Source organism: Nyctereutes procyonoides, unplaced genomic scaffold (assembly GCF_905146905.1).
Source record: "Nyctereutes procyonoides isolate TBG_1078 unplaced genomic scaffold, NYPRO_anot_genome, whole genome shotgun sequence".
Lineage (NCBI taxonomy): Eukaryota > Metazoa > Chordata > Mammalia > Carnivora > Canidae > Nyctereutes > Nyctereutes procyonoides.
Window position 1 is genome coordinate 5,212,684 of NW_026575155.1, and position 25,513 is coordinate 5,238,196.

At 44.2% G+C, this 25,513-nt stretch overlaps 1 protein-coding gene across 7 annotated transcripts in view; it reads right to left on the minus strand.

The window, feature by feature from the left end:
- The window catches only part of TIAM1 (TIAM Rac1 associated GEF 1), a 381,711-nt gene that overhangs the window by 49,135 nt on the left and 307,063 nt on the right, over positions 1-25,513 (minus strand). For all 7 annotated transcript variants that reach the window (XM_055313335.1, XM_055313336.1, XM_055313337.1 and 4 more), the window contains 4 exons: positions 24,839-24,943; positions 17,435-17,516; positions 13,119-13,205; positions 8,968-9,192 (listed from right to left, as the gene is read on the minus strand). In XM_055313335.1, coding sequence (XP_055169310.1) covers positions 8,968-9,192; positions 13,119-13,205; positions 17,435-17,516; positions 24,839-24,943 — 499 coding nt within the window. The remainder of the gene's footprint in view (positions 1-8,967; positions 9,193-13,118; positions 13,206-17,434; positions 17,517-24,838; positions 24,944-25,513) is intronic.

The window sequence follows — 25,513 nt, forward strand, 5'->3', positions numbered from 1 at the left end:
ACACAGGAGAATGAGGAAATAAAAGGACTCCCTTGGGGTGGTTTGATATGTAGCAGAAGACGACCAATAAACAGGCTAGGGGTATTTAGCCATTGAAGAAAGCCAGAGAGGCAGGAACCGACAGCTGAAGAAAGGTATCAGCAAGGCAGGAACAGGAACTTCAAACAGAAGAGGTCACGCTCTTGCTTCTATGCTTTGAGGCCCTTCTCTGAACATCCCCTAGCCTAAGAGGTTTACGGAAAAACACTTTTGAGTTTTTTGGCAACCCCAATGCAGTTTTGTAACATCCTACTACAGCTCCCTACACCTTCGCTATAAGACACTTTCCTCTAAAAACAGACACTGAAGGAAACTCATCCTTGTCCTGGACGTAGCTGGCCACCGCAACCCCCCCACCCCATTTACTCACCACTGTGCACACACAGACCAATGGCCCCACTAACCATCAGAGAGATGGCAAAGCCCAAGACAAGGCTGGGAGATGGCTGAAGAAGCAGAGCAAGGGAACCACTGCCTCACCTCCACTCCAACCCCAGAGGTAGCACAATATCTGGCATCAAGGAGGTGCCCGGCAGTCACTTGGCAGCACAGAGGAGAAGCAGGGTCAACTCTGAAAAGACAAAGGATCGACAGGGGGCTGGGCAGCCCCAGAGAATAAGGAAGCACAGAGCAGAGCTAAGGCTGGGCAGGACAGGCCCTGCCGGCTAGATCCACAGGCACCATAAATAAGATGCATTGTTGTGAATGGGTGTGATCGTTTCTTCACTTTTTTTTTTTGAAGATTCCATTTATTGGGGCACCTGGGTGGCTCAGTAGTTGAGCATCTGCCTTCGGCTCAGGTCATGATCCTGGGGTTCTGGGACCATGTCCCATATCGGACTCCTCGCAGGGAGCTTGCTTCTCCCTCTGCCTATGTCTCTGCCTCTCTCTCTCTCTCTGTGCCTCTCATGAATAAATAAATAAAATCTTTTTTAAAATTCCATTTATTTATTTGACAGAAAGAGAGAAAGAGAAAATGAGCAGTGGGGAGGGGCATGGGAAGAGGGAGAAGCAGACTCCCTGCTGAGCAGGAAGCCCAATGCAGAGCTCGATCCCAGGACCCTGAGATTATGACCTGAGACAAAGGCAGATGCTTAACTGACTGAGCTACCCAGGCACCCTTTCTTCACTTTTTAGAATGATTTTCATGTCATAAACATGTTCTTGGGACCGAGAAAACTTTTGCGACTAGCACATCCCACTCACCACTGGAAGGAAGGACACATCAATGTCAGCTTACATTTAGAGTTATCTTTAATTCTTGGTTGAGACACATTCAGCCTGATTCCATTCAAGTCCATTCCGGACTTAAATTTAAAGAAAGGAGATAAAACTCTTTCACTTATGAGATGTATTAACAATATGTATTAAACAAGCAGATTCTCCAATTCAAACATTTCCAAAGAGGAAGCAATTATAACACTGATTTTCTGAAAGCTGTGATTAATGCCTGAGTTTAAATCTCTGTGTGAAAAAAAAAATGATTTGAAGACAAGGGGGCAAGAAAAGGTTAGATACTGCCAATAAAAACACTGGGCTGAAATTTAGTCACTAGGCTGGGACTTTATTTTGCTTTTCATTCTTTTTATTGTTCTATAAGAATTTCATAGAAACACTCACAATTTAAATATAAGATCAGCATAAACACCCTCTCCATGACAAAGCTAAGAAACAAAAATAATTATAAAGAAAACAAAAAACCAGGGAGAGCTTAATATACGCTATGAAAAAAGTGTATTATCATTCCAACTTTAACTTAACAGACAACTTCTTTCCAGCCAAATTTCACAAAATCTCAGCGTCTGTTTCTCTTTGGAGAGAATTTTTTTTTTAAAAAAGATTTTATTTATTTATTCATGGAGACACAGAGAGAGGCAGAGACACAGGCAGAGGGAGGAACAGGCTCCATGCAGGGAGCCTGACGTGGGACTCGATCCCGGGACTCCAGGATCACGCCCTGGGCTGAAGGCAGGCCCTCAACTGCAGAGCCACCTAGGGATCCCTGGAGGTAAAAATTTTAAATCCACAACTGTAGATATAAGCCTTACTGATTGGGTTAATTGGTTGTGAAAGTCAAATAATATCATGTTCTTTCGTGTTCTTTAAAAATATACGAATGGGGGACGCCTGGGGGGCTCAGTGGATGGGCATCTGCCTTCAGCTCAGGGCGTGACCCCGGAGTCCTGGGATCGAGTCCTGTATCGGGTTCCCCCCAGGGAGCCTGCTTCTCCCTCTGCCTGCGTCTCTGCCTCTCTCTGTGTGTCTCTCGCGAATAAATCAATAAAATCTTTAAAAAAATAAGAAAATAAAAATAAAAATATAAAAATGGAGGCTCTTAAATTCTGAAACATTTCTCCCCCCTGCCCCACACAGGATTTGACAGGCATCATCAACCCAATCCAGCTGGAAATCAAGATGTAGAAGTGTTTGGCTCTTCCCAGCAGGGCCTCAGGAAGCAGGCCAGGTGCTGTGTGACAAAATCATGGAGCCCAGACAGTTTCCAAAACGCACCCGGCTCCAAATTTTATCAACAAACAAACAGAAGGCCATGTGCTACTGGTATCTGTGAGACGTTAGAGCCTCCGAAGGACGGGGCCATATTTGTTTGCAGGAAGATAAATCTGTGCAGTTCCTCTTTCTTTGTTGCCTCTCCCTGCTGCCTGATGTCTTGTTTTCAGAATCAAGCCCCAGACAATCTGCATGGTACAACAGTCGGAAATAGACTCCCACTTCACTGTAGGGAAGCATGCTCTGCCCGCCAATCAAACAGCTGTCCATGTTGGGCGCCCAACCGTTCCTTCTCTGACCAAGATGCCTTCGACTCTCCCAGCTGTCACAGAAGCTTTTCCTGTTACAACAAATACTGCTTAATCTACTTCCTGCAGGAGGGATATTTGTACTTGAAACAGACTCCAATCTCCCAGTTGGCATCAGACAGATGTGCCTGAGGTCTATCAAGGGAGGAGGAAGCTGGCTCTCCAAACCCCAACGAAGGCCCCAATTGTCTTTAACACGTATGGGCCAGAGTTAGCTGCTGATGCCCGGCTCAGCTTCTGGAATGACTTTTTTTTTTTCCTCCAACAAGGACCAACTTTAGTTTGCTGAGCCTCAGTGTTTTTATTGGAATACTGAGCTAGTAAATGAGGGCACCGGTTTCAATCCAACTGGGCAGGTGGAATTTTAGGGAAGATAAAGCAGAGCTGCAGTCACCATAAAAATGAAATGGATATGAGCCTTGATGGCAGAATTTAAAATGAAAGACATGACAAATTTTGAAACCTTGGAAAGATACCATGGATGCCACTTGTACTGATTCTTATTACTTGCATACAATGGGGGGTTTGCATAGTTACCTGTTTCATGAGTTAATTTCAGTGATAAATAAAAATCTTCTTCCAAAACAGTTTCGCTCACACTTGGGAGAAAGGCCTCGAAATAAACATCAATTTGTTCTCTGCTCTTCCCTTGACTCAAAGAAGGGGAGAGAAGGTGGGAGATGCCAGAAATGGGTATCTGCATTAGAATTCCTTCAATGAGGGGCACGTGGGCGGCTCAGTGGTTGAGCATCTGCCTTCCACTCAGTTCCTGATCCCAGGGTCCTGGGATCAAGTCCTGCAACAGGCTCCTCACAGGGAGCCTGCTTCTCTCTCTGCCTATGTCTCTGCCTCTCTCTGCATCTCTCATGGATAAATAAAATCTTAAAAAAAAAAAAAAAGAATTCCCTCAGCTTTATAAAATCTTTAAAAGTTATTTCAAGATCCAGGTTTGCTTTTCCATATTGATGTTCACTTGGAATATTTTCCTAACAGGGCGAGGTAGGATTACCTCTGATACATCAGGCCGGTGGCTTTCAAATGGAAGAGATTTTACTGTGTGGGAGACATCTGGCAATATCTGATGATAACTGGATCAGTGCTACTTGGAAGAAGGGACCACTTACTACTGATTTACAGTAGTTGGTAATAATACTGGTAAACATCAATGCACAGGACGCCCCCCACCCCCACAACATCCCAACAAAGAATTATCCGGCCCAAAACATTAGTAGCTCCAGATGAGATCAGTATTCAGAATAAATCACACAGGAACATTTGAGAGGCTTTTTGGAAACTTCACACGGTTTTGCAACTTCCTACTCCAGCTTCCCTTCTGACCCAAGGTTCTTTCTATAATAACAGTCACTCAAGGGACTTTTTTGTCTAGACATCCTTCCTCCATTTTCCTAGCACTGTGTCGGTAAACAAATATTAAAAAAAAAAAAAGATGAAAGTAGCTCAAGAAGGATTTCAACAAGGACCCATGGATGGTCATGACTTGTGTGTGGGAAACAGAGTCTTAGGGAGAACACTTAGGAAGGCGTCCCTGGTTCTCTAAGTCGACACAGTAATCCATTCACCACACTGCCTCGCCATAAAGGGAGAGGAGGGTGAGATGCATTCCACGTCACCTAACAGATTTTCATACAAACATCTCAGGGGTGCCCAGCTGGCACAGGCCATGGAGCATGCAACTCTTGATTTCCAGGTCCTGAGTTCAAGTCTTGTGTTGGATGTCGAGGTGACTTATATAAATACAGAAATCTTTAAAAAAACCAAAATCTCAGACCACAATATGATATCGACACATATCACTACAGATGGCTTGCATGTGACTGTAATATTTCAATCACCTTATCATTCCACCAAGACAATAAAAAGAGGATCGACAACCAAAGGATAGTCGGTGACCTACGGTAGCGGCTCCCAATCCTAGTTGCACATTAGAATCCCGAGTTTTAAGCAATCATACCACAACAAATGCACCCCAGGCTGCAGCCCAGACTATGTGAACCGTGATCTCTGAGAAGGGGCCCAGATATCTCAGCATCTAGATTACAGAATTCATCTTTCTACCCAGGAAAGGAAAATACTTAAGTAAGGTATTCATAAATTTAGTTATCAGACAATTCACCTGTTGCAGATTGAGGTAGATGGAGTAGAGACCCATGAGATAAAAAATGAGCAGCCTCTGGTTACAAGTCAGAAAATCTTCACGTCCCCATAAGAGATTGTGCTTCAAATACGTAACATTTATCGAGTACTTTCCTAAGACCTATTACTCTTTTGTTTCATTTTTTTTAAAAAAGACTTTATGTATTTATTATTTGAAAGATGGAGTGAGAGAGAGAGCACAAGCGGGGGGGGGGCAGTAGAGGGAGAGGAAGAAGTAGCCTCCCCGCTGAGCAGGGAGCCTGATGTGGGGCTTGATCCCAGGGCCCTGAGATTATGGCCTGAGCTGAAGGCAGATGCTTAATCATGTGAGCCACCCAAGTGCCCCTAAACACTTTACTTTTATAACTCAATTCATCCTCACAACAACTTAATGAGATAGTACTATAGTTTTATCCCTATCTTACGCATGAGCATGCTGGGGCATGAGATGAACTGTAACCTGTTCGAAGACAGAAACCTAATAAACACAGAAATGGGACCTAGTCTCAAGAAACCTGGTCCCAGAACCCACTCTAAGCCACTAGGATGTGATGCTCAATCAGAGAGGAAACAAACCTTTACATGAGAAAAAGGGGCTCAGAAATAATCCAGCCCTGAATGGTAATCCCATATTGAGGGCAGGACTGGACCAAGCCTGCCTACTTGGGCTTGTAGGATGGGGTGAGCAGCAGAGCAGCTGGGCCAGCCTCCCATGGACAGGCACTGGCCAGGGCTCATTTGGACCCGTGTCCCTGACACACTGCTAGCTCTCTGTCAAGGCTGCCAAACACCCACTATGACCACCGTTAAGATGGTCCCTGCATCAGACCTCAAACCTGCTTCTCAAGATGCTTATTTTTAGCTACTTCTAAATTTAGACAAAGGCTACAGTCCAGCCTCCCCATTGTACCAATTTACTAGTTGTTTCCTTTGCTATTTTAACTGAAGCAGTCAGTGGACACTGCTTTATCTCTGCCTCATTATAGAGCAATCGTGTAGGTTATTTTATCCTGTTTACTTGCTTCTTGTGCTTTTCATGGTTAAATGAGGACCAGGAAGCAGCAGCAACCAGAAGGCAGAGAGGCTGAGGCCCCGGTTCCCCCTCCAGCAACTCCAGTTGGGCTGCCACTGCCCAGGGCACCTGAGAATGCTTCTGGAACTTACTACTGTTGAAGACAACCTAGGAACCCGATAAGAAAACCCACACGACGACTTGACTCTCTTGCTTTGTCTTGAACCAGTCTGATGATCTGAATTGGACCGAGAAGACTTGGTTTGGAAGGATTTTCGATCATTGCAAAATATTAAAAGGTGAACCGATGGAAAAACAGAAACATTCACTAAAATTTAAGTTTGCGAACACAGTCACGGCCCAGTCACGAGGCTGACTCTTCAGCACCTGACTCAACAAATGTCAGTTCCAATGTATCGTTCCAAGGAATAAGTGAATCTTCTAAGAATGATTCCAAAATGGAAATTTTAATGTGTTTCAAACACCTGTAGGTTCAGTGGATTTAGTACTCAGCCTTCAAAAGTGACTGGCCTAAAAGAGGCAATATATAGCATGTAAAGGTCAGTTGTTAAGTTTAAAACTCCATCAAAAAAAAAAAAAGATGGGACGCCTACTATATAAACGTATATTCTATATTCTATACTCAAATATTTCTAAAATTCCTGTATGCAAATATATTTTAACTAAAACAATTTTAATAAAAAACTCACAAACTGTACACACACACACACACATGCACGTGTGCAGTTTTTTAAGAGAACAAACACCCCAAAACAGTGATTATCTTTAAAAGGGGCAAATTGTGAGCAATTTCAGTTATACTCTATCAGGAAAACTATCTGTAATGGGCCAGAGAGTGAATATCTCCAGCTCTCCAGACCATGAGTCCCTGTCACGGTTACTCAGCTCTGCCCTTGCAACGAGAAAGCAGCCAGAGACAAGACACAAATGATGGGCATGGCTGTGTTCTGATAAAACTTTATTTATAAAAACAGGCTGTGGTATGCATTTGGCTGGCGGGTTGTAGTTTGCGCCAACTCCTGCTTAATATCCATAACCCACAGGAAGGGCTCGGACAGAAAAAAAATTCTAAAAAAGTTGCGTGCACACTGTTGTTCATAGTATGTACATCCAGATCTTATAAAAATCCTTTAAATAAGCTAACACAACATGCTTCCTTCAAAGGCTTATTACAGTGGGATCCCTGGGTGGCTCAGTGGTTTAGCGCCTGCCTTTGGCCCAGGGTGTGATCCTGGAGTCCTGGGATCCAGTCCCACGTTGGGCTCCCTGCAAGGAGCCTGCTTCTCCCTCTGCCTGTGTCTCTGCCTCTCTCTCTCTCTCTTTCTCTGTGTCTCTCATGAATAAATAAATAAGATCTTTTTTTTTTTTTTTAAAGGCTTATTACAGAAACCTCTGTGTGGACTGAGTTTTATGGGATTGATGCTGCCATCTTGTGGCAACACAAAAGAATGGCCTTCATGGTCTCGATTCCGTCCACTCTGGTTGCACAGCTCACCGGAGTCATGTTCTAAAAATGTGACTGGGGTGTGGGTACTGCAATGACATAATGACTCAAGGAAGTCAACAGCAATAAGTGCCATCAGTTTTCTGAAGCCCCAACTTGCCAAATCCTTGCAACAGCCACTGAGCAAAAGCACGAACTCTCACAAGGGGTCTGGGGGTGACCTACTCTCATCAAGCCAAACTTCAGAAGGGAATTTGAAAAATGATGGCAGGGCAAGGAGACTCAAAGTACCTACACACTCAGAGTTTGAAACCAGACTTTTTAAAAAAAATTTAACTCAAGTTTTAAAAAGAAACGAAATCTCAAACGCCAACTTACTAATAAAACCAACCCCATCATTTAGGGACACCTGGGTGGCTCAGCAGTTGAGCATCTGCCTTTAGCCCAGGGCGTGATCCCGGGGTCCTGGGATTGAGTCCCACATCAGGCTTCCTGCATGGAGCCTGCTTCTCCCTCTGCCTGTGTCTCTGCCTCTCTCATGAATCAATAAATAAAAATCTTTTTTTTTTTTTTTTTTTTTAAAGAAACCAACCCCATTTTTAGAATCAGGTCATGGAGAAATAAGTGACATAATGCTGTTGACTGGTATACTCATTCACGGGCTCTCGCTGAATGAGAAGGTGGCGGCTGTGCAGCAACAGGAAGAAGGCATACGCCCAGTCCCAAAAAACAAACTCGGGACAGAGAGAAGACACGCCAGTAAGAAGAGTGTCATATGACTAGGGCCCACATGAAAGATGTCTCTGCAGGGTCCTAAGGTCCCAGAGGAGGGAGCTAGCTCTGCTGGGTCCCACCCAGGAAGGTGTCAAGGGGCAGGTAGCATTCTGGTTGCTTCTTTTAGGACGAGCGCAAGGTTGCAAAAGGATAGGGAGAAAAGCTGTGAGCAGGGGGACAGCAGATGGGGCAGAGCTTGCTTCTGCCTATAGCCTTACGCTCACACTCAAGCTTGGGAGAGCCCAAGGGAAGCTGACCAAATGTGAGCTCTGGGTGCATTTGCGCTCTGGGCAATGTATGCCCTCTCTCAGGCAGAAGGGAAAGCCAGGGCTGGATGGTTTGGGGGATGGTGATGGGGAAGGCGGAGGTAGGACCTGGAGCCCTACTGGTTCCTGGTGTTTCTCCATCTCTATTATCTCTGTCCACAGCCCAGAGACGGTGGCCTCTACCCAATCGACCTTCCCCACAATGACAAACAGCAGCGGCAGCACACTGAAGCTCTCTGTGTGCAACAGGTTGACTGGTGACCAAACACTTACTCCACAAGAACACACGGTCCCGAACCTTGGAAATGAATGGGACACACACATTCAGTAACCAGTTCATCTCACTCACACGCCTTATGCCTGTTGGCCCCGGTCCAGTGGAACACAACCCCCCCCCCCCACACCCCCACAACCCCCACAAGGTCAACGTCGCAGTCATACCTGGGTTGCTGCTGAGAAAGGCCAGGGGGCTCTCGCTGAGGTCCACGGGGCCGTCCGCTCGGTGGGGTGGGCAGTCCAGCAGCTCCAAGCCTCCCTCCGGCTCAGGGTAGGTCCTCACCAGGAGGCCCAGGGAAGGCTGCGAGAGGAAATCTTTGAGCACAGATGAGTTCAGGGTGCCTGCAGCACGATTATTGATCTCGAGAATCTCATCTCCCGCCTTCAGGCCTGCCAACGCAAGGTGGAAAATGTTTAATTTCACACGCACATAAAAGCAGTGGTGGTGGTGGTGGCGAGTCAGATCACAACAGCATAGGAGCCCCGCTGTGAAGGGAACTCGGGGTTTGCTTGTCACGGCCCCACGGCCCCAGTGCTGGTGCATACAGGCTCTAGTCCTCCTCCGTGATCATCAGGTGACCACATGGGCATCGGTTTCGGAAGGTTCTGGACTCGATGTGACACAGCGTGCCTATCTGTCTTCCACACCAACTAAACACATTTACTCCTCGAATCTGTATGCTCTGGGCATCTGCCAGTTTCTCCTCATAAATGCTAATTCTGGCTGTCACCCTTGGTTTTGAGGGGGAAAAGCAGAAATGCTCTCATTACCATGATCAATATGTTGTGTACACACTCATGCTACAGCGTAGACGTGTGGCACAGCCCGCGACCATCTCTTGGGTCACTGCTACGGGACCAGCTATAGAACCAGAATGCGGTGAGCTCTTTCTGGCTACGACCACAGAAAATCACTCTACTTCAAACACAATCTCCAGAAGCAAATGTGATCATTTTTTGCACTCCCCCCTTTAACTGCATCAGGACCTCGGGGTGGAGGTCTTTTAGAAGGTGCCTGAAGGTTCCACTGCTTTTGCAAAGCATGCTAGTGGAGCTGCCAATGATGGGGACCCAAAGGAGCAGCTCTGAACCAGCCCAACCCAAAAGAACGAGAGGTTGTGACTGACCCTGGGGCATTACAACCTGGTATTAAAAGACCATTCCAGCAGGTTGAGAAAGGGAGAGGTTAGAGGAGAACGTGAAAGGAAATAGGGTATTGTTTCAGCTAAGAAGAAAAAAAGAGTCCAGCTCTTATTTTATAGACTTGTGTGGAAAAGCAAACTTGAAAAAGCCAAGTGAGTGAAGAGCAGAGGTAAGGAATAAACTGCAGAAACGAGAAGCCACTCAACTCAGGTATCCACGGATCCCACCTCTGATGCCTCAGAAAAGTGTTTCCACAAAGGCATTCTCACTTCCCAGCTCCACCGAGTCACACCCCTTGGCCAGCTGTACTTGGGTTTCCAAACTATTCAACATTAATCTTCTAGCGTAAAACTCTCCAAGAAACATTTTGAGTGGGAAGGCAATGGAAGAGAAATGAGAATGTTTCTCTCTGTATCAGAGGTGGGATTCTGGGAAGCCAACCACTCCATTTTTAGGTAAAAGATTTTGCCATCACAGCATTTGAGTTTGAAAATATAAAATTTCCCCATGTGAAAGTAGTTTTTTTTTTTTTTTTAAGTCTTCTCTTGGAGACAACCTTTTTGGTTAGATATTAGAGGAGGTAATATAAGGAAAAGAAAGACTTAAACATCTATGAGATTGAAGGTGTTTTGGGGGGGCAGAGGGAGAGGGGGAGAGAGAATCTCAAGCAGGCTCCACACTCAGCATAGAGATCGATGTGGGGTTCAATATCACAATCCCAGCATCATAACCTGAGCCAAAATCAAGAGTTGGACGCTTAACCAGCTGAACCACCCAGGTGCCTTGAATTTGTTTGTTTTAAAGAACTTCCACAGGGACGCCTGGGTGGCTCAGTGGTTAAGCATCCACCTTCAGCTCAGGTTGTGATCCTGAGGTCCAGGGATGGAGTCCCACATCAGGCTTCCTGTGAGGAGCCTGCTTCTCCCTCTGCTGTGTCTTGCCTCTCTCTCTGTCTCTCATGAATAAACAAAACCTTAAAAAAAAAAGTCAATTCTGTAAGTATAGGTGATGTGAGATCCAATTGAGGGGTAGGTGGGTATTAAAGGGGGATTAACCATTAGCTCATGGCAAGCCAAAAGGCCAAGGTGGCTAACAAACACAAACCAAAGACTTAGTTATAATGTGATGGGCATCCAAGGCAAAATAAAGAATGTCTATAAAGAATGAGGCAAAATAGTGAATGGAAGCCAAAGGAGGAGAATGTTTCCTGATTAGAGATGTCCATGAAGAGGTTCTTATGATCCACAGTGACCTCTCTATTACCCAGAAATCTGCACATAGAGACTAGATTTAACATCAGAAAACAAAACAAAACAAAACAAAAACCAAATCTCTTTCTTGACACTGTCCTCTATAAGCTGGGTATTGGGATGGTGTTTGTGACCTAGGTGGACAAATGGAGATCACTCTTAAATCTAGAGAGAACAGTGCTACATGGGGCAAGGGGGTTGCAGACAGCAACTTGTTTTTATCTAACACCAGGGTTCTTGGACACAAAGAACTAAAACAGGAAGTGACTGAAGTGGAGGCAGCATATTTCCCCACCTCCACACCAACGCCAACAGGCACACTCATCGTGCTGCCAGAGATAACAATCGGTCTTTGGGTTTGAAGGTGAATAAACTCTGCTATCTCTGCTCTTAGCTGAGACACAGCTTAGACTTCGGCCTCCAGACCTCGATACAGTGTCAGACTCCACGCCTCCAGGCTGCCTTTGGCTTTGGACAGTACAGAAGAAAAATCCTCCTCCATGAGAGCAGCGACTTTGACTTTATTTCCCATTTGTCACACTCTTGCCATCTCTGTGCATAGTCAAGTGCAGGCTGCTCTTCTCCACGGCTGGGAGAAATAACCTGCATAGGTAGCTTGTACGTCATGAACACCCAGAGCTAAGCTGTACCGAGACACAGAAGGAGGTGACAAGGTAGGGCACTCCACCATTTCCTTGGCCGCTCCACTCAGCAGCCTTCTAACAGAGCAGACACAAGGCATTACATCTAAGTTCAACTGACTCCGATGTTTTGGTCTTTGACATTCAACAGATATGATTTTGCCACTGCCTAAAAATTCCGTAGCAAGAAGAATGAAAGGAAGGCAGGTTCTGAGCCCTACCTATCTGTCTGATGTGTTTATGGTAAGTATGGTGGGTTGAAGAGTGTCCTCCAAAACTCATGTCCACCCAGAATATCAGAATGTGACCTTATCTGGAAACAGGGTCTTTACAGATGTAATGAAGATAAGAATCATTCTGAATAGGATGGACCCTAAGTCCAATGACCAGTATTCTTCTAAGAAGGCCATGTGAAGGCCATGTAAAGGCACAGAGACACACAGGGAAGAAGGCCACTGACCACAGGGCAGAGATTGGAAGGATGCAGCCACCAGCCAAGGAGCGTCAAGGACCACCAGCAACCACTGAAAGGTAGGACGAGGCAGGGAACAGATTCTTCCCTCAGGCTCCAGAAGGAAACAACCCTGCCCATACCTTGATTCTCAACTTTCCATTCCCTGAACTAAAAGAGCGTAAATTTCTGTTGTTTTTAATCACTCAGCTTGTGATAATTTGTTACTGTAACCCTAGGAAACCAACACAGGAAGCAAAAAATGTAGGTTAAAAAAGATCCTCTCCGAGTAGAAAGAGTTGGGATTTCACAAGTAACCCAGACTCCAGTGAGGGATGCAGGTAGGTTGTGGTAGAGAAGAGTGGATCCTGGATCCCTAGACTCCCAACTTCTGCAGAGATTTTTCCAGGAATGGGATCAAGATGACATCCACTTTGAAGGAACTTTGCATGCTCAGGTGAGAGCCAAAGGCAGCTGTGGCCACTGTAGCACAGAGGGGGTGTTCCTAAAGGCTCTGCTAAAGGAAAACCCCTAGGACTCCCACACCATCCTAGATGATAGGGAAGGACAATTATATCAAATTAGAATGGAATTTCCCACTTGCCCCAAAGAAATGGGCTCAGAATCAGGTTTAAAATTCAAGAATGTGACTTTTCATACACACCTGTATTTAGAGAATAATATCCATATTCCCTAGAAGGGTTTTCAGTGAGACAGCATTCAAAAAGTCTTCACAGGTGGACTCTTTGGTTGTTCTCATCCACCAACCAGAGAAACTCCAAGGGGATTTTAAGAGGGATGCACAAACAGACAAGACACTCAACGACTTACCTTTCTTGGAAGCTAACCCAGTTTCCTTTACACTATTCACGTAGAGCCTTCGAACACCATCTTCTTCCACAGAGGAAAGTGAAAACCCTAGAAAACACAAAGACAGAACGGTAGGGCTCACACCTTCTGAATGTTTACCAAACAACAGGAAGTACCTGCTGTGAACTACGTATGTTTGATGTTTTTGGCTACAGTTTGGAGCGATGGTTTTTCCTTGTTTGGATTATTTTAAAAAGCAGAAAAATGTATTTTTGGATGACTCTAAAAAAAAAAGTCACTACTTGTAAAAATTAATATTACCAGGTACGATGTCTATCCTCACACCACCTACCCATCAACTCAAGTGGAAGAAATCTATTTTGTTTGACCTTACTTGCTGGTAAATGCCATCGCTTTATCTTTTTCGCTGTCCCCTCCACAGCACAAACAGAATGATTAGCTTATCGGACCTGGGTCCTCTGGACTTTTCTCAGCCGATCCTTGTCCTGGGATATTTTACAACTGAACAACTGTATAGTGTGTGTTCAGTCATATGTATTGCTGTATAGACACCAGTTTAATTTAACAAAATTCTGCAAAAAAAGGATTAAGTAGCAACTCACTTACTTTATATTGAAATGGATTGATTTCACGTTCTGCTAGTGTGTGATCATAAGGTTATCTCATTACCTGTCCAGACTTCCAGAGCCCAAAGCCCATTAGCTAGTTAATCTTGGGGTTGCTACACCTTTCAGGAAAAAAAAGGCAGAACAAGGCCCTGAGCTTCCAGGTGGTTTGGGGATCTGAGGCGCTCCCGATCCTATGGCTACAAGCCCTGGTCACCTGTTTCTAGACAGTCTCATTAAAACCGTTTTCTGATCAGGGTGCCTGGCTGGCTCAGTCAGTGAAGCATCTGACTCTGATCTCAGTGGCATGAGTTTGAGCCTCACTCTAGGTGTAGAGATTACTTAAAAAACAAACAAACATCCATCAGTGGAATGTCCCAACCACTAACTCCTTTGCCTTAAGGAAAAGATTTCGGCAAACACCCCTAAAAGAGCAATGGGAATGAATACAGTTGTAAAGATCTGACGTAGTTTCAGGTCTGGGTGAAAAATAATCCCATAATATAGGTACTTACTTACGGCTGAAGGCAGAAAAAAAACACAGTTTTTGTGTTTTTTCTTGTCTTTTTCTTTAAAAACACTGTTTTAAAGAACAGATAAGCAAATAACACCAGAATGGAATGAATAATTACAGGACTGGTGCCCGGGGAGTCATCAGGACTTTTCAGGCCATGTCATAACGAATATGTGTTTTTCTATTTAGTTCACAGGACCAGGAAATAGATACCCACACACAGGCAAAACTACCAACTGTCCTCGCCCACTACGGTACCGTAACTCCTTCAGAGGGGGACAACACAAGCCACGCCCCGAGGACTTTCTGGTCTTCATTTTACTCTCTTATCTTGAATTTCATTCTTATAGCAACTTGTAACTTTCAGATTACATTTCAAGAAGCCCCACTCAAGTAAAAATAATTTTATTTTTTAAAGATTTTTGATTTATTCATGAGAGAGAGAGAGAGAGAGACAGAGAGAGAGAGAGAGAGGTAGAGGCAGAAGCAGGCTCCCTTTGGGGAGCCTGACTTGGGATCCCAGGACCCGGGAATCACGACCTGAGCCAAAGGCAGAGGCTCAACCACTGAGCCACCCAGGCACCCTTGTAGTCAGACTATTGTATGTTGGTGCGTGCTAGTAACTTTTACTAGCAATATACACTGAGCTCAGTATACAGCAGGAAGCCACACTTCTGTGGGTACCAACGTTAGATACCGATGCGCTGAATTTAGCATCCTTGGTAGTTCTGGGGTCAGAGGCAACCAGGTCTCTTCAGATTGGGGGACTCCTGAACTTCTCAATCAATATGCTGTAGGAACACCTTACGCCAGCATGAACCAGCCACTCAGAATAAATGGTTGAGCTGAGGTTACCAGCCACGTGCAGCAGGCTCTAGAAAGTGAAATCCAGGAAAGAGGCACAGCTGGTTGCTGACAGTAATGTAAGGACAGAAATTGAAACTAAGCATTGAGAACCAGCCGAGTGACCCTGCCACACCTCCAAGCTTTTGCAGTTTACAAAAGCAGTGGTGGTCCACACCGGATTGAAAATGAAAACAAAACAAAAAACCCTGCTTCTTTACCAGATAATTTGAGAAGCACTGCTGACAAGACCTTCTGGGTTGATGCCTGACGCACTGCAACACCTTCAGGGTGAAAAAGTAAATGGGCTCAGTCTTGTCAATAAAAAAATATATAAAAACAGTTTTGTGCTCTGTTTCGTGGTCCAAATACCAGTCCATCTTAAGAATTCCATTTCAAGGGACACCTGGGTGGCTAAGTGATTGGCTCAGGGCGTGATCCTGGATCCCCAGATTGAGTCCCGCATGGGGTTCCCTGCAGGGAGCCGGCTTCTCCCTCTGCCTATGTCTCTGCCTCTCTCTCATGAATAAATAAATCTTAAAAAAAAAAAAAATTCCATTTCAAGAGCTTTAAATTCAGCCCTCTCTTGCTTCTTGCTGCTTAAAGAGAAAAGAATAAGAAGCACGGTGCATCTTCCTCCAGAGAAGCCAGACCCTTATTTATAGCTCTGCTACCAATTACTGCCTTAATTACCAAGGTCACACTTCTGATGCATAATTAGCCCTTCACAGACATTAATTCCTTTGCCGTCAAAAACATCCTCTTGGTTTATGATGTCTTTGGTTTTAAGGTCAAGAAGTAAACAGCAGGAAGGTGTAATGCAAGTGACCAGGGTTCAAAATTAGGCTCTCTTCATTAGGCCAAATGGTCTCGGGAGCATTCGGGGATGAAGACTGGTGGCCTGTGGAGCGATCGCAGGAAGTTTCTGGTCTGCTCTCCCGCTGGCTGTTCGGTAAGGGATCTGAAGATGTTCACATGCTAAAAAGCCACGTAACTTAATTCAGAGAGAAACTGTAAATGAGCACAGACGATAGGCTAGTGTCTTTCCCTCGGTTGTCTTTCTAGGTTCTCTTCCTTGGCGCACAGAGCAGGGCTACGCCTCTCTGCCCCTCGCTGGGAGCTGGGGCCCTGGGGTCTGCTTTAACACAACACTGTGAGGGCACCAGCACCTGGTTTCCCAACGCCTCTCTTCCCCTCTGCCAAGAGATGGACAATGCCCCAGGTGGCAGCTGCTGCTGGCCTGTGTCCGGGAGTGAGGACAACATAGAGAGTCCCGGCCAACCCACAGAAGATGCCTGGTGAATTCAGGAAGCACATTTCCCTGCTTTGAGCCCCCTTGGCCAACCTCGCCACTCGTGACTAATATCATGGTACGGATTTCCCCACGTCTTTTAACTCCGCTGCTATTCAAATCACACAGTGTAAGGCTAAGTAGGCTTAAACATATGGAAGGGATTATATAGTCAACTACGCCAGGATGCAGGCAACTGAGGGGAAAAGCGTCAACACAGCAACCCTGACCGCTCTCCTTTGAAAGGCCTGCCTGCTTCCAAGTTTGGCCCCTGGCTGGCATCTGGGAACTCGGATGTTGGGTGGGTTCCCAACAACCCTAACGAGGCTCGCTGGGCCTTGAATCTGTACAAATAACATGGTTTGTGCTCAACACCTGCTTTGCCCCTGGGAGTCTGAAACTTTGGAACATGCTAGGCCGAGGGGGTCTATGGGACTGGGTGCGGACAAACTTCCCCACGAGACAACAGCTCCCGCACATTATCAGCTCGTTGCTGGGTTCTGGGGAATAAGGACGCCCCGTGTGACTGGGGGAGGACACTTGGAAGCCTGCGCCTGTTTTCTCAGACTGTACCCCACGTGCCTTTCCCCTTTATTAGGCCACTCTGTACAGTTTCCCTGTGCTAAGCCATCCATGGTCATGAGTAGGACTATTCGCCGAGTCCTCTTACTGAATCCACAAATCTAGGGGCGGTCTTGGGGCCCCCCAACTCAATGCCAAAAAGAGTTGTTTTAACATTATTTGAGGGGGAAGGGGAATAATGAGTATACTTGCGGGAGAGAGGTGTGACACGATCTATTCCCGATACAGGCATTTCCTTTTTATGGCAGTTGGACCCCGATGATTAAGGTTATGAAATTCAGGCTGAAGTCTCCATCGTACCCACAGTAAATATCTCTTTTTTCCCCCCGAGATTGGCTGCTCTGCCTCGCACAGAAGCCAGATGTGCTATCTGTTTTAAATAGGCCCCAAAAGAATTTTACTAAATTGTAAATAAGTGCATGTTTACACAGGAATCGTTTTATCTTGAAAAACACCAAAGATCAAAGGAAAATAAACGTACCATAATTATCACTGGCCGTATCTGACTTCTCAATCTGGATGTTCTGAGTGACTTTTGGACAAATTTCAATTTCTTTGTACAGCTGAAAAGTGACAAAGAGGAGTCTGATTAGGAAGGCATTATAAATAACTTATTAGGAATAGACATCGTCTTGTAAATCCTTTTTTTCGCAATTTGCTAAATAAAAAAATCTCCAGGAATCAAAAATCTCCAGTCCTCAGGCAGCCTGGGTGGCTCAGTAGCTCTCGATTTCAGCTCAGGTCATATCAGGGTCGTGAGATCAAGGTCCCCAACCCCTGTTCAACTCCGTGCTAGATGTGAAGTCTGCATAAGATTTTCCCTCTTGCTCTCCTTCTGCCCCTCACTGCCTAAAAGAACTCTCCAGTACTGAGGAAAAAAATTATTAAAATCAGGAAGAGGCTATAAAGATCTTGACAAGAAACTCCTAGGAAGAGGAGAAATCTCTGTGCTTCCATTCTCTTCTGCTCACAAACCATTTCTGCCCAAAAGGTTCATAGTAACACAAATAGGTGGTAACAGGAATGCCTGAGTGGCTCAGTGGTTGAGTGTCTGCCTTTGGTTCTGGTCCTGGGATCGAGTCCTGCATCGGGTTCCCCTCAAGGAGCCTGTTTCTCCCTCTGCCTGTATCTCTGCCTCTCTCTGTGTCTCTCATGAATAAATAAATAAAATCTTAAAAAAAAAAAAAACAACAACGAATAAGTGGCCACAAATTAGAGCACTGAAATTGACAGAAAATTATATAAATGCAAGATATTCTCTTTTAGCCACGGGATTATACCAAATTAGCTAGAAAACTAAAGCACATGAATTAATCAGTTCTCTAGAAACCCAAGAAAGCCTGGGGGGGGGGCGGGGCGGGGGCGGGGGAAGATAACAGAAAGCTAGAGTTCACACACCAGAAAACGTATTTCAATTTAATATCCTTCATTTTCACTTGGAGGTACCAAACCTTACTTCTTAGGTAAGCAAGTCAAAAGCTATTTCCAAAAATTTGATAAACATTCCAAAACAAAGAGATGTGTCAAAGCTCATACGGAACTTAAAAAGTATCATTTGATTTTGAAATGAAAATCTATCTGTGCCAACATTAGTAAGAGAAGGCTGTCCTGTCCTTTAGCACGAAAGGGAAGTCTCGGTGGTTATCTAAATTTGCTCCCATCTCTCACCACAAGGTCATTCCTCAGGAAATAACGTAGTTCAAGCAAGTAGAAAAGAACCGTGGTTTCCTTCTTTTCACTTATGGCAGTTGACTGGTGGGAGAGGGGACCCCAATGCTTGGGACTCAAGAGCCCGGGGGCTGCTGTAATAGAAAGCCAGGGAGCAGAGGCCTGGAACACTGACCACCCTGGGTCCTCGAGAACATCCTAACTTAATGCAGCCTCCGACAAATGCAATGTGTTAGTGGCCATCATTTAATGTGTGTGTGTGTGTGTGTGTTTTAAGATTTTATTTATTTATTCATGAGACACACACACACACACACACACACACAGAGAGGCAGAGACACAGGCAGAGAGAGAAGCAGGCTCTCTGTGGGGAGCCCGATGTGGGACTCGATCCCAGGACCCCAGGGTCATGCCCTGAGCCCAAGGCAGATGCTCAACCACTGAGCCACCCAGGTGCCCCCCTTTTTTTATGTACTTCAGGAAAACTGTTCCCACAAATACATTCTACACTCAGAAGAAATCAATTAGAAACCTGATCTTTAGTCCAGAAAATACAATTGCTGAAGTGATAAATACCAAATACAGGAAAGTTTCATGCCATATTTTCGAGCGCTATGGGATGCTCAATAAAATGCTCTGGACTGGGTTCAACTTACTTCAGGCCTTAGTTTTAACTCTTTTTTTTTTAAATTTATTTATTCATGAGAGACACAGAGAGAGAGAGAGGCAGAGACACAGCCAGAAGGAGAAGCAGGTTCCATGCAGGGAGCCTGAATGGGACTTGATCCCGGGACTCCAGGATCACACCTTGGGCTGAAGGCGGCGCTAAACCACTGAGCCACCCAGGGATCCCCCAGTTTTTAACTTTTCAAAAATTTCCTCGAGAGCTGAACTCCTACCCTAGGTGGCAGTCTTCCACCGTGTGTTCCAATCATCTCTGCAAAGTTCCAAATGGTTTTCCACGGATCCAGTGGGAATATAGCTTTGTGAATAATCTTTCTATTCTTTCATAATATTGCCTCCTACTTGTCTTTGGATTGGTGTGAAAGCTGCTGTGTCTTTTACCAGACTCAGACAATAACTTAGTGTAAATCTAGGTATAAGCCCCTTGGCCACAGTCCTTTCTTAGGGTAGTAGACGAATATCGTTGTTTAGTGAAGAGCACTAATAAAATACATAAAAAACCTCAAGAAGGGTCTGTCCTTGAAGATATATTTTCAACACAATTACACTCAATGTCTGAAATTGGAAAAGCTGAAATTTCGTACTTTGAGACAAACTTGTTTAACAGCGAAACATCATACACATTCCCCTTATTTCATTAAAGCAATGAAGTCACAGGCTTTCCCTCTTTTCTTTTCTTTTCTTTTTAAAAAGATTTTATTTATTTATTCATGAAAGACACAGAGGAGAGAGAGAGGCAGAGACACAGGCAGAGGGAGAAGCAGGCTCCATGCAGGGAGCCCGATGTGGGACTCGATCCCGGGTCTCCAGGATCACGGCCTGGGCCAAAGGCAGGCGCTAAACCACTAAGCCACCCTGGGATTCCTGCCTTGTCACTTTTCAAACACCAGATCAAAAGATCATCAGATTTAGGAAAACACTTGAGCACCAGGTATTCGAGTTATCATGAAATCACGGTAATTTCTTACATCTCCTTTGCGTGCCCTGGTCCAAGCATCAGCCACTGCCCCAGCTAGAGCTCACTAGCTCCCTGCCTGCTCTCAGCAACTTTTCTTATGCCCTCTGGTCCACTGGCCACACATCAGCCACAGTGAGCCTAATAAAACAGAAGTCCACTAATGTCCTTTCTCCCCTGGGTTTTCTCTCTCACGTAGGACCTGCATGGCCCATTCCTGGTCCCCTTCTCCTCCCTTCCTGCATCCTCTCTCACCCTCTCACCAGCCCCCTCTCTTGCCCTACCCACTGACCCTCCTCACACACAAGTAAACCACCTCCACTCCTGCCACCCCTCCCCACCCCACCCCTAGGGCCTTACCCAGCTTTGTTCCTTCAGCCTAGAACACTTCCCTCCAAAATACCTCTATGACTCATTTTGTCACCTCACTTCCTGTTCAAACATCAACCCAAACACGGCTAAAGGAGCGGTACTCTCTGCTTCTGGATGCCCCATCTCTCTCTCCCCTTGACCTAACCTTTTCTTTCCAAGCTCTTCACATCCTCCTAAACATTGCACATTTACATGTCTTTATGCAAAAAATTTACATATTTTTATATCTGTCTCCACAAACTGGAATATAGTTTCCACAAGGAGCAGAGATTTTTCCATCTTTTTTTTTAAGTAGGCTCTATGCCCAACGTGGGACTTGAACTCATCACCCCAAGATCAAGAGTCAACATGCTTTATGGGCTGAAACAGACAGGTGGTCCTAGGAATAGGGATTTTTGGTTATGTACCCTGGTGCCTAGAACAGCTGCAGTGGTGCTGGGCACACATAAGTGCCAAATACATATGTGCTGGACAAAGAAATCGATTTACCAGTGTTTCTGCAAACTCTTTATTCCCACCTGTCACTTTAAGAAAAACACGTTTAATATGGGTTTTGAAAAGCTGGTGATTCCCTATTTATTACCATTCTATCAACTGGGCCTAAAATTAAGTATGAAAAAGTCGCCAAACTGGTACCACTTATATATTAAAAGGTAACCAGCAAAGCAAATGAGCAGATGACTGACTATTCATGGCCATTCATGAGCAAGAGGACCCTCTAAGCCACCAAAATAAACATACTAGATCCCTCAAATCCTTAAAATCTAGTACACACTTTTGCTAATAACTATTGACTTTATGACTAAAGAACATCGGGTAAAACGATGTCAGAGAATAAAACATAATGGGACAGTCATCTATAAATGAGTTATTTTTCGGGAAACATCTTTGTACATCTGAACATCTTCATACATCCATGAGCTTCCCTGGTCTGTCAAATATCAAATGGAGGTGGGCTATGGGAACTAATTAACCATGTACAGTCTGATGCCTGCTCAGCATGGGTCAATACTCTGAAATCTGCAAACTCTCAAAAAGCTTCCAAGAATGCTGTGTTCAGACACCCCCTGCCTTGGAATGACATCAGTAGCGGTTTAATGGCCTATACCAGGGATTGGAAACCAGGGACCCCTGGGTGGAATTCAAGGGGTCTCTGAACTTATACTTCTTTATAGTCACTAACCTGTAACTGAAACTTTAGCATTTCCTTCGATCCTAAATAAATGTAGGCAACAAATACAGCAGTCTTAGCAGTGGCTGTGACCTTGTCGCAAGTAAAAAATAGTTATTTTCCAAACACATTCTAGTTGCCACTACTACCTCAAAGTATTATTCACGCTTGTCACTACTTCGAAACCCTGGTACCTTTCAGATCTAGTGCTAGGTCTTATTATTTACTGAGCTCAGAAAGAAGCACATATATTATCTATAACTTTAAGAATTTATGATAATGATTTCCAAATAATTAAGCTATAGGCAATCCTATATATTTTATTTTGATGCAACTGAAAATATTAATCTGACAAGGGAGCTAGAGGCTTTACCAACTTGCACAAGCTATCTTAAGAACAAAAGAAAAAAAAAAGAACAAAAGAGTTCAGGGGTGCCTGGGTGGCTCAGTTGGTTAAGCATATGCCATTAGCTCAGGTCATGATCTCAGGGTCCTGGGATCAAGACCCCTGTAAGGCTCCCTGCTCAGTGGGGAGTCTGCTTCTCCCTCTGTCCCTCCCCTGATGCTCTCTCTCTTTCTCTATCTCAAATAAATAAAATCTTAAAAAAAAAAAAGGAAGAACAAAAAAAGTTCAGAATCTTAGTAAAAATAGAGATGTGAGTAAGCAATACTCACTTGCAATCCGAACAATAAAATTAATGAGTCTATGGCATTTGCTTCCTCAGGGATCTCTGAGCTGGAGACCTTTTGCAATGAGCAAGAAAGAATACCATGTTCCCTTTACATTTTAGATTCTTTTAGACAATTATAATTAGAACACCTGTCCAGCAACTGTAGATCAAACAGACTAAGCTTGGCACACCTCCATCTCCCATACTGGATGAACCACAGGATGGCCAAGACTCAAAAATAATAAGTGAGTCAATATAATTTCAAAAGATGTGTCTCCTGCACCTACTATGTGTGAGATACACGGGCCACCATTAGGTGGCTAGAAGTCAGTTAGGTACAACATATGAAGGTCATGTCCACCATGGTGCAAATAAGCGGATGATCTAATAGCTATTCTAGTCTTATCAGCAATGAACTTTTCTTTTTTAAGTAAGGAAGAGGGTTTTGTTTCCTCTGCTCAGAGAGAACAAAATTGGGGCTCTTCCACATGCCAGAGGAAAAGATAAGTAAATAAATCAGCTACTCTCTGTGAAAAGTTCCCTCTTCTATTAACACTTCATTATTTAGGCGATGGTTGAAAATAGACTCCTCATTTTGATCTTCTTCCATTGATTGCGTGGCACGGAAAAGAACTATGAACGCACCCCCTCTCTTATTTCATTAGCAAGACTTAAAGGGCCACAAGGGAGCATTTTTGGATGATGGAAATGTTCTAAGTTATGACTGCAGCACTGGAAACAGGAGGGTGCGCGTTGGTTAAAACTCATTGAATTGTGGGCCTAAAAATCGGCGAGCTCTAGTGTATATAAAGTCAACGTCCAAAAAGTTGACTGAAAACAAAATTCCCTACTAAATTTTAAATCACACTTCTCCTTTTCAGAGAGAGAGAGAGGCTATTGGGGTTTTTCAGTTCTGCTCTCTGTGGTGCAACCACATCTGAAGTCATGCTGTTATCATTTGCGTATCCGTGGCAAGCAGCTCGGTGGCCCCCAGAGGGATGACTAAGTGCAGAGAGCGAAGAATGAATTCCAATAAAGAGGCTCCTTGTTCCCAAAATGTCTCTTTCCTGGAACTGAAAAATGTACCACTCGGCTAACAAAAAAGGAACTTGTCGCTGTGTTGTTACCATGACCACCTTTTATTGAGCATCTACTATGTGCACCATTATCTCTAATCTTTACAAAATCCTAGAAATTAAGCACAGTTGGGCCCTTGAACAACAGGAGTCTGAACTACATGGGGCCACCTTTATTTACATAGATTTTTTTACAGGACTGCACATGTATTTTCTTTTCCTTATGACTTTTTAGTTTTTGTTTTTTAAAAAAGGTTTCATTTATTTATTTGAGAGAGAAAGAGAGCAAGCGAGAGAGCATGAGCAGGGCCAGAGGGAGAGGGAGAAGCAGACTCCTCACTGTGCACGGGGCCCAATGTGGGGCTCAATCCCAGGACCCTGAGATCACGATCTGAACCGAAGTCCACTGCTTAACTGAGTCCCTCAGGCACCCCTCTTTATGACTTTCTTAATAACATTTTCTTTTCTCTAGTTTACGTTATTGTAAGAATACAGCACACAATGCATATAATATACCAAATATGTATTAATTGACTGTTAATGTTATCGGTTAGACTTCCAGTCAACAGTAGGCCATTAGTAGTTCAGTTTTGGGGGGAGTCAAAAATTATACTCGAATCTTTGACTGTGCAGTTAACACCCCGAACCACTGCATTGTTCAAAGGAACAATTATATGTATTATATGCTGTATATTAGCACCTCGTTTTTTGCCAATACCACAAAATTTGTAACAGTTAGGAGGCTATAAAACCCAGCTATAGTTTAGAACCCAACTCCCATAATGAAACTCAAGCATATCAAAATGTCCCCAGGAATCTATCTAAGTACAGTTACAAAAGACTGGGACATTTTAATCGCATGGCAGCTTTTTCACCCCACAGGATCCAACCTATCGGTTTCAACCTGCAGGTGGAAGTCACTCAAAACTGGAGTTAGTGCTTTTTTTCTGACAACAGCGAGCTGATCTTTGAGTCACCAATTTAAAAACCAAGGACTGTCAGAGCTGCAAGGAAAGCTAGGAATAACAACTGAAATTCTGAGACTCAGCTCTGGATTTCAATTTTTCATGATTGCATTGCCTTGCTCCTTGCATAAACAAAGGTGGCATTTCTACTCGGCAGACACATTGTGATAAGTACGGCCATCCCCACAAACTTTAGAGCTCCAAATGAGGCTCATTTATTTTAGAATTCATTCCACTTCACCAACCACAATTAGCACGAGCACACATATAATTTAAAAATAATCTCCTACAGAATGTACTTGGACAACAGTCATAAACATTACCAGCTCATAAATGTCCTCCTCAGGCTTTGGAACGTAGTGTTGCATTTTGTTTTCTATTAGAAATTTCAGACGCAGGTAATGAGCAGAATGATCCAGTTGATGTGTCTGGGACAAAAGAAAGGAAAAAGAAGAGACAATGTCTGTTCAATGGCAAATAGGAGTAATTAGCGCACCACTGACATACTATCATGTACCCCCCAAGAATCATAGAGATTTCTTACTAAGGAGAGGGTAAGGTTCCTATACCTCTTAGAAGGTTTATGTCTAAATCTCAAAGTCTAAAAGCATTTTCATTGAACAGATGAATAATATTCCATGGATAGCTTATGAGTTCCACAGGAATGACTGAGTCACATCTTCACTTCTGATCTGAGTCATTATGCTCTTTAACACTGGTTTTGCAACAAAACCCATCAATGAGGCCCTTCAACAGAATTCCAAACCTACAAAGGTGATTAAAGAAGAAAAGTAACAGAAAGGCAAGGAAGTATTCCTAGTGATAGAAAAAAGCTATGCCCTGGCAAAGTTGTTTTTCTAACCACATGGGGACACTGGGACAGTTGTTAACAGTTCATTTGCAGGCAAGTCAGTGTGAAGACAAGGCATTTGGATTTTGGTCTTATTTATATACACCCTGAGTGAGACTCCCTCTGGGGGCAGTGCAGACGGGCATGG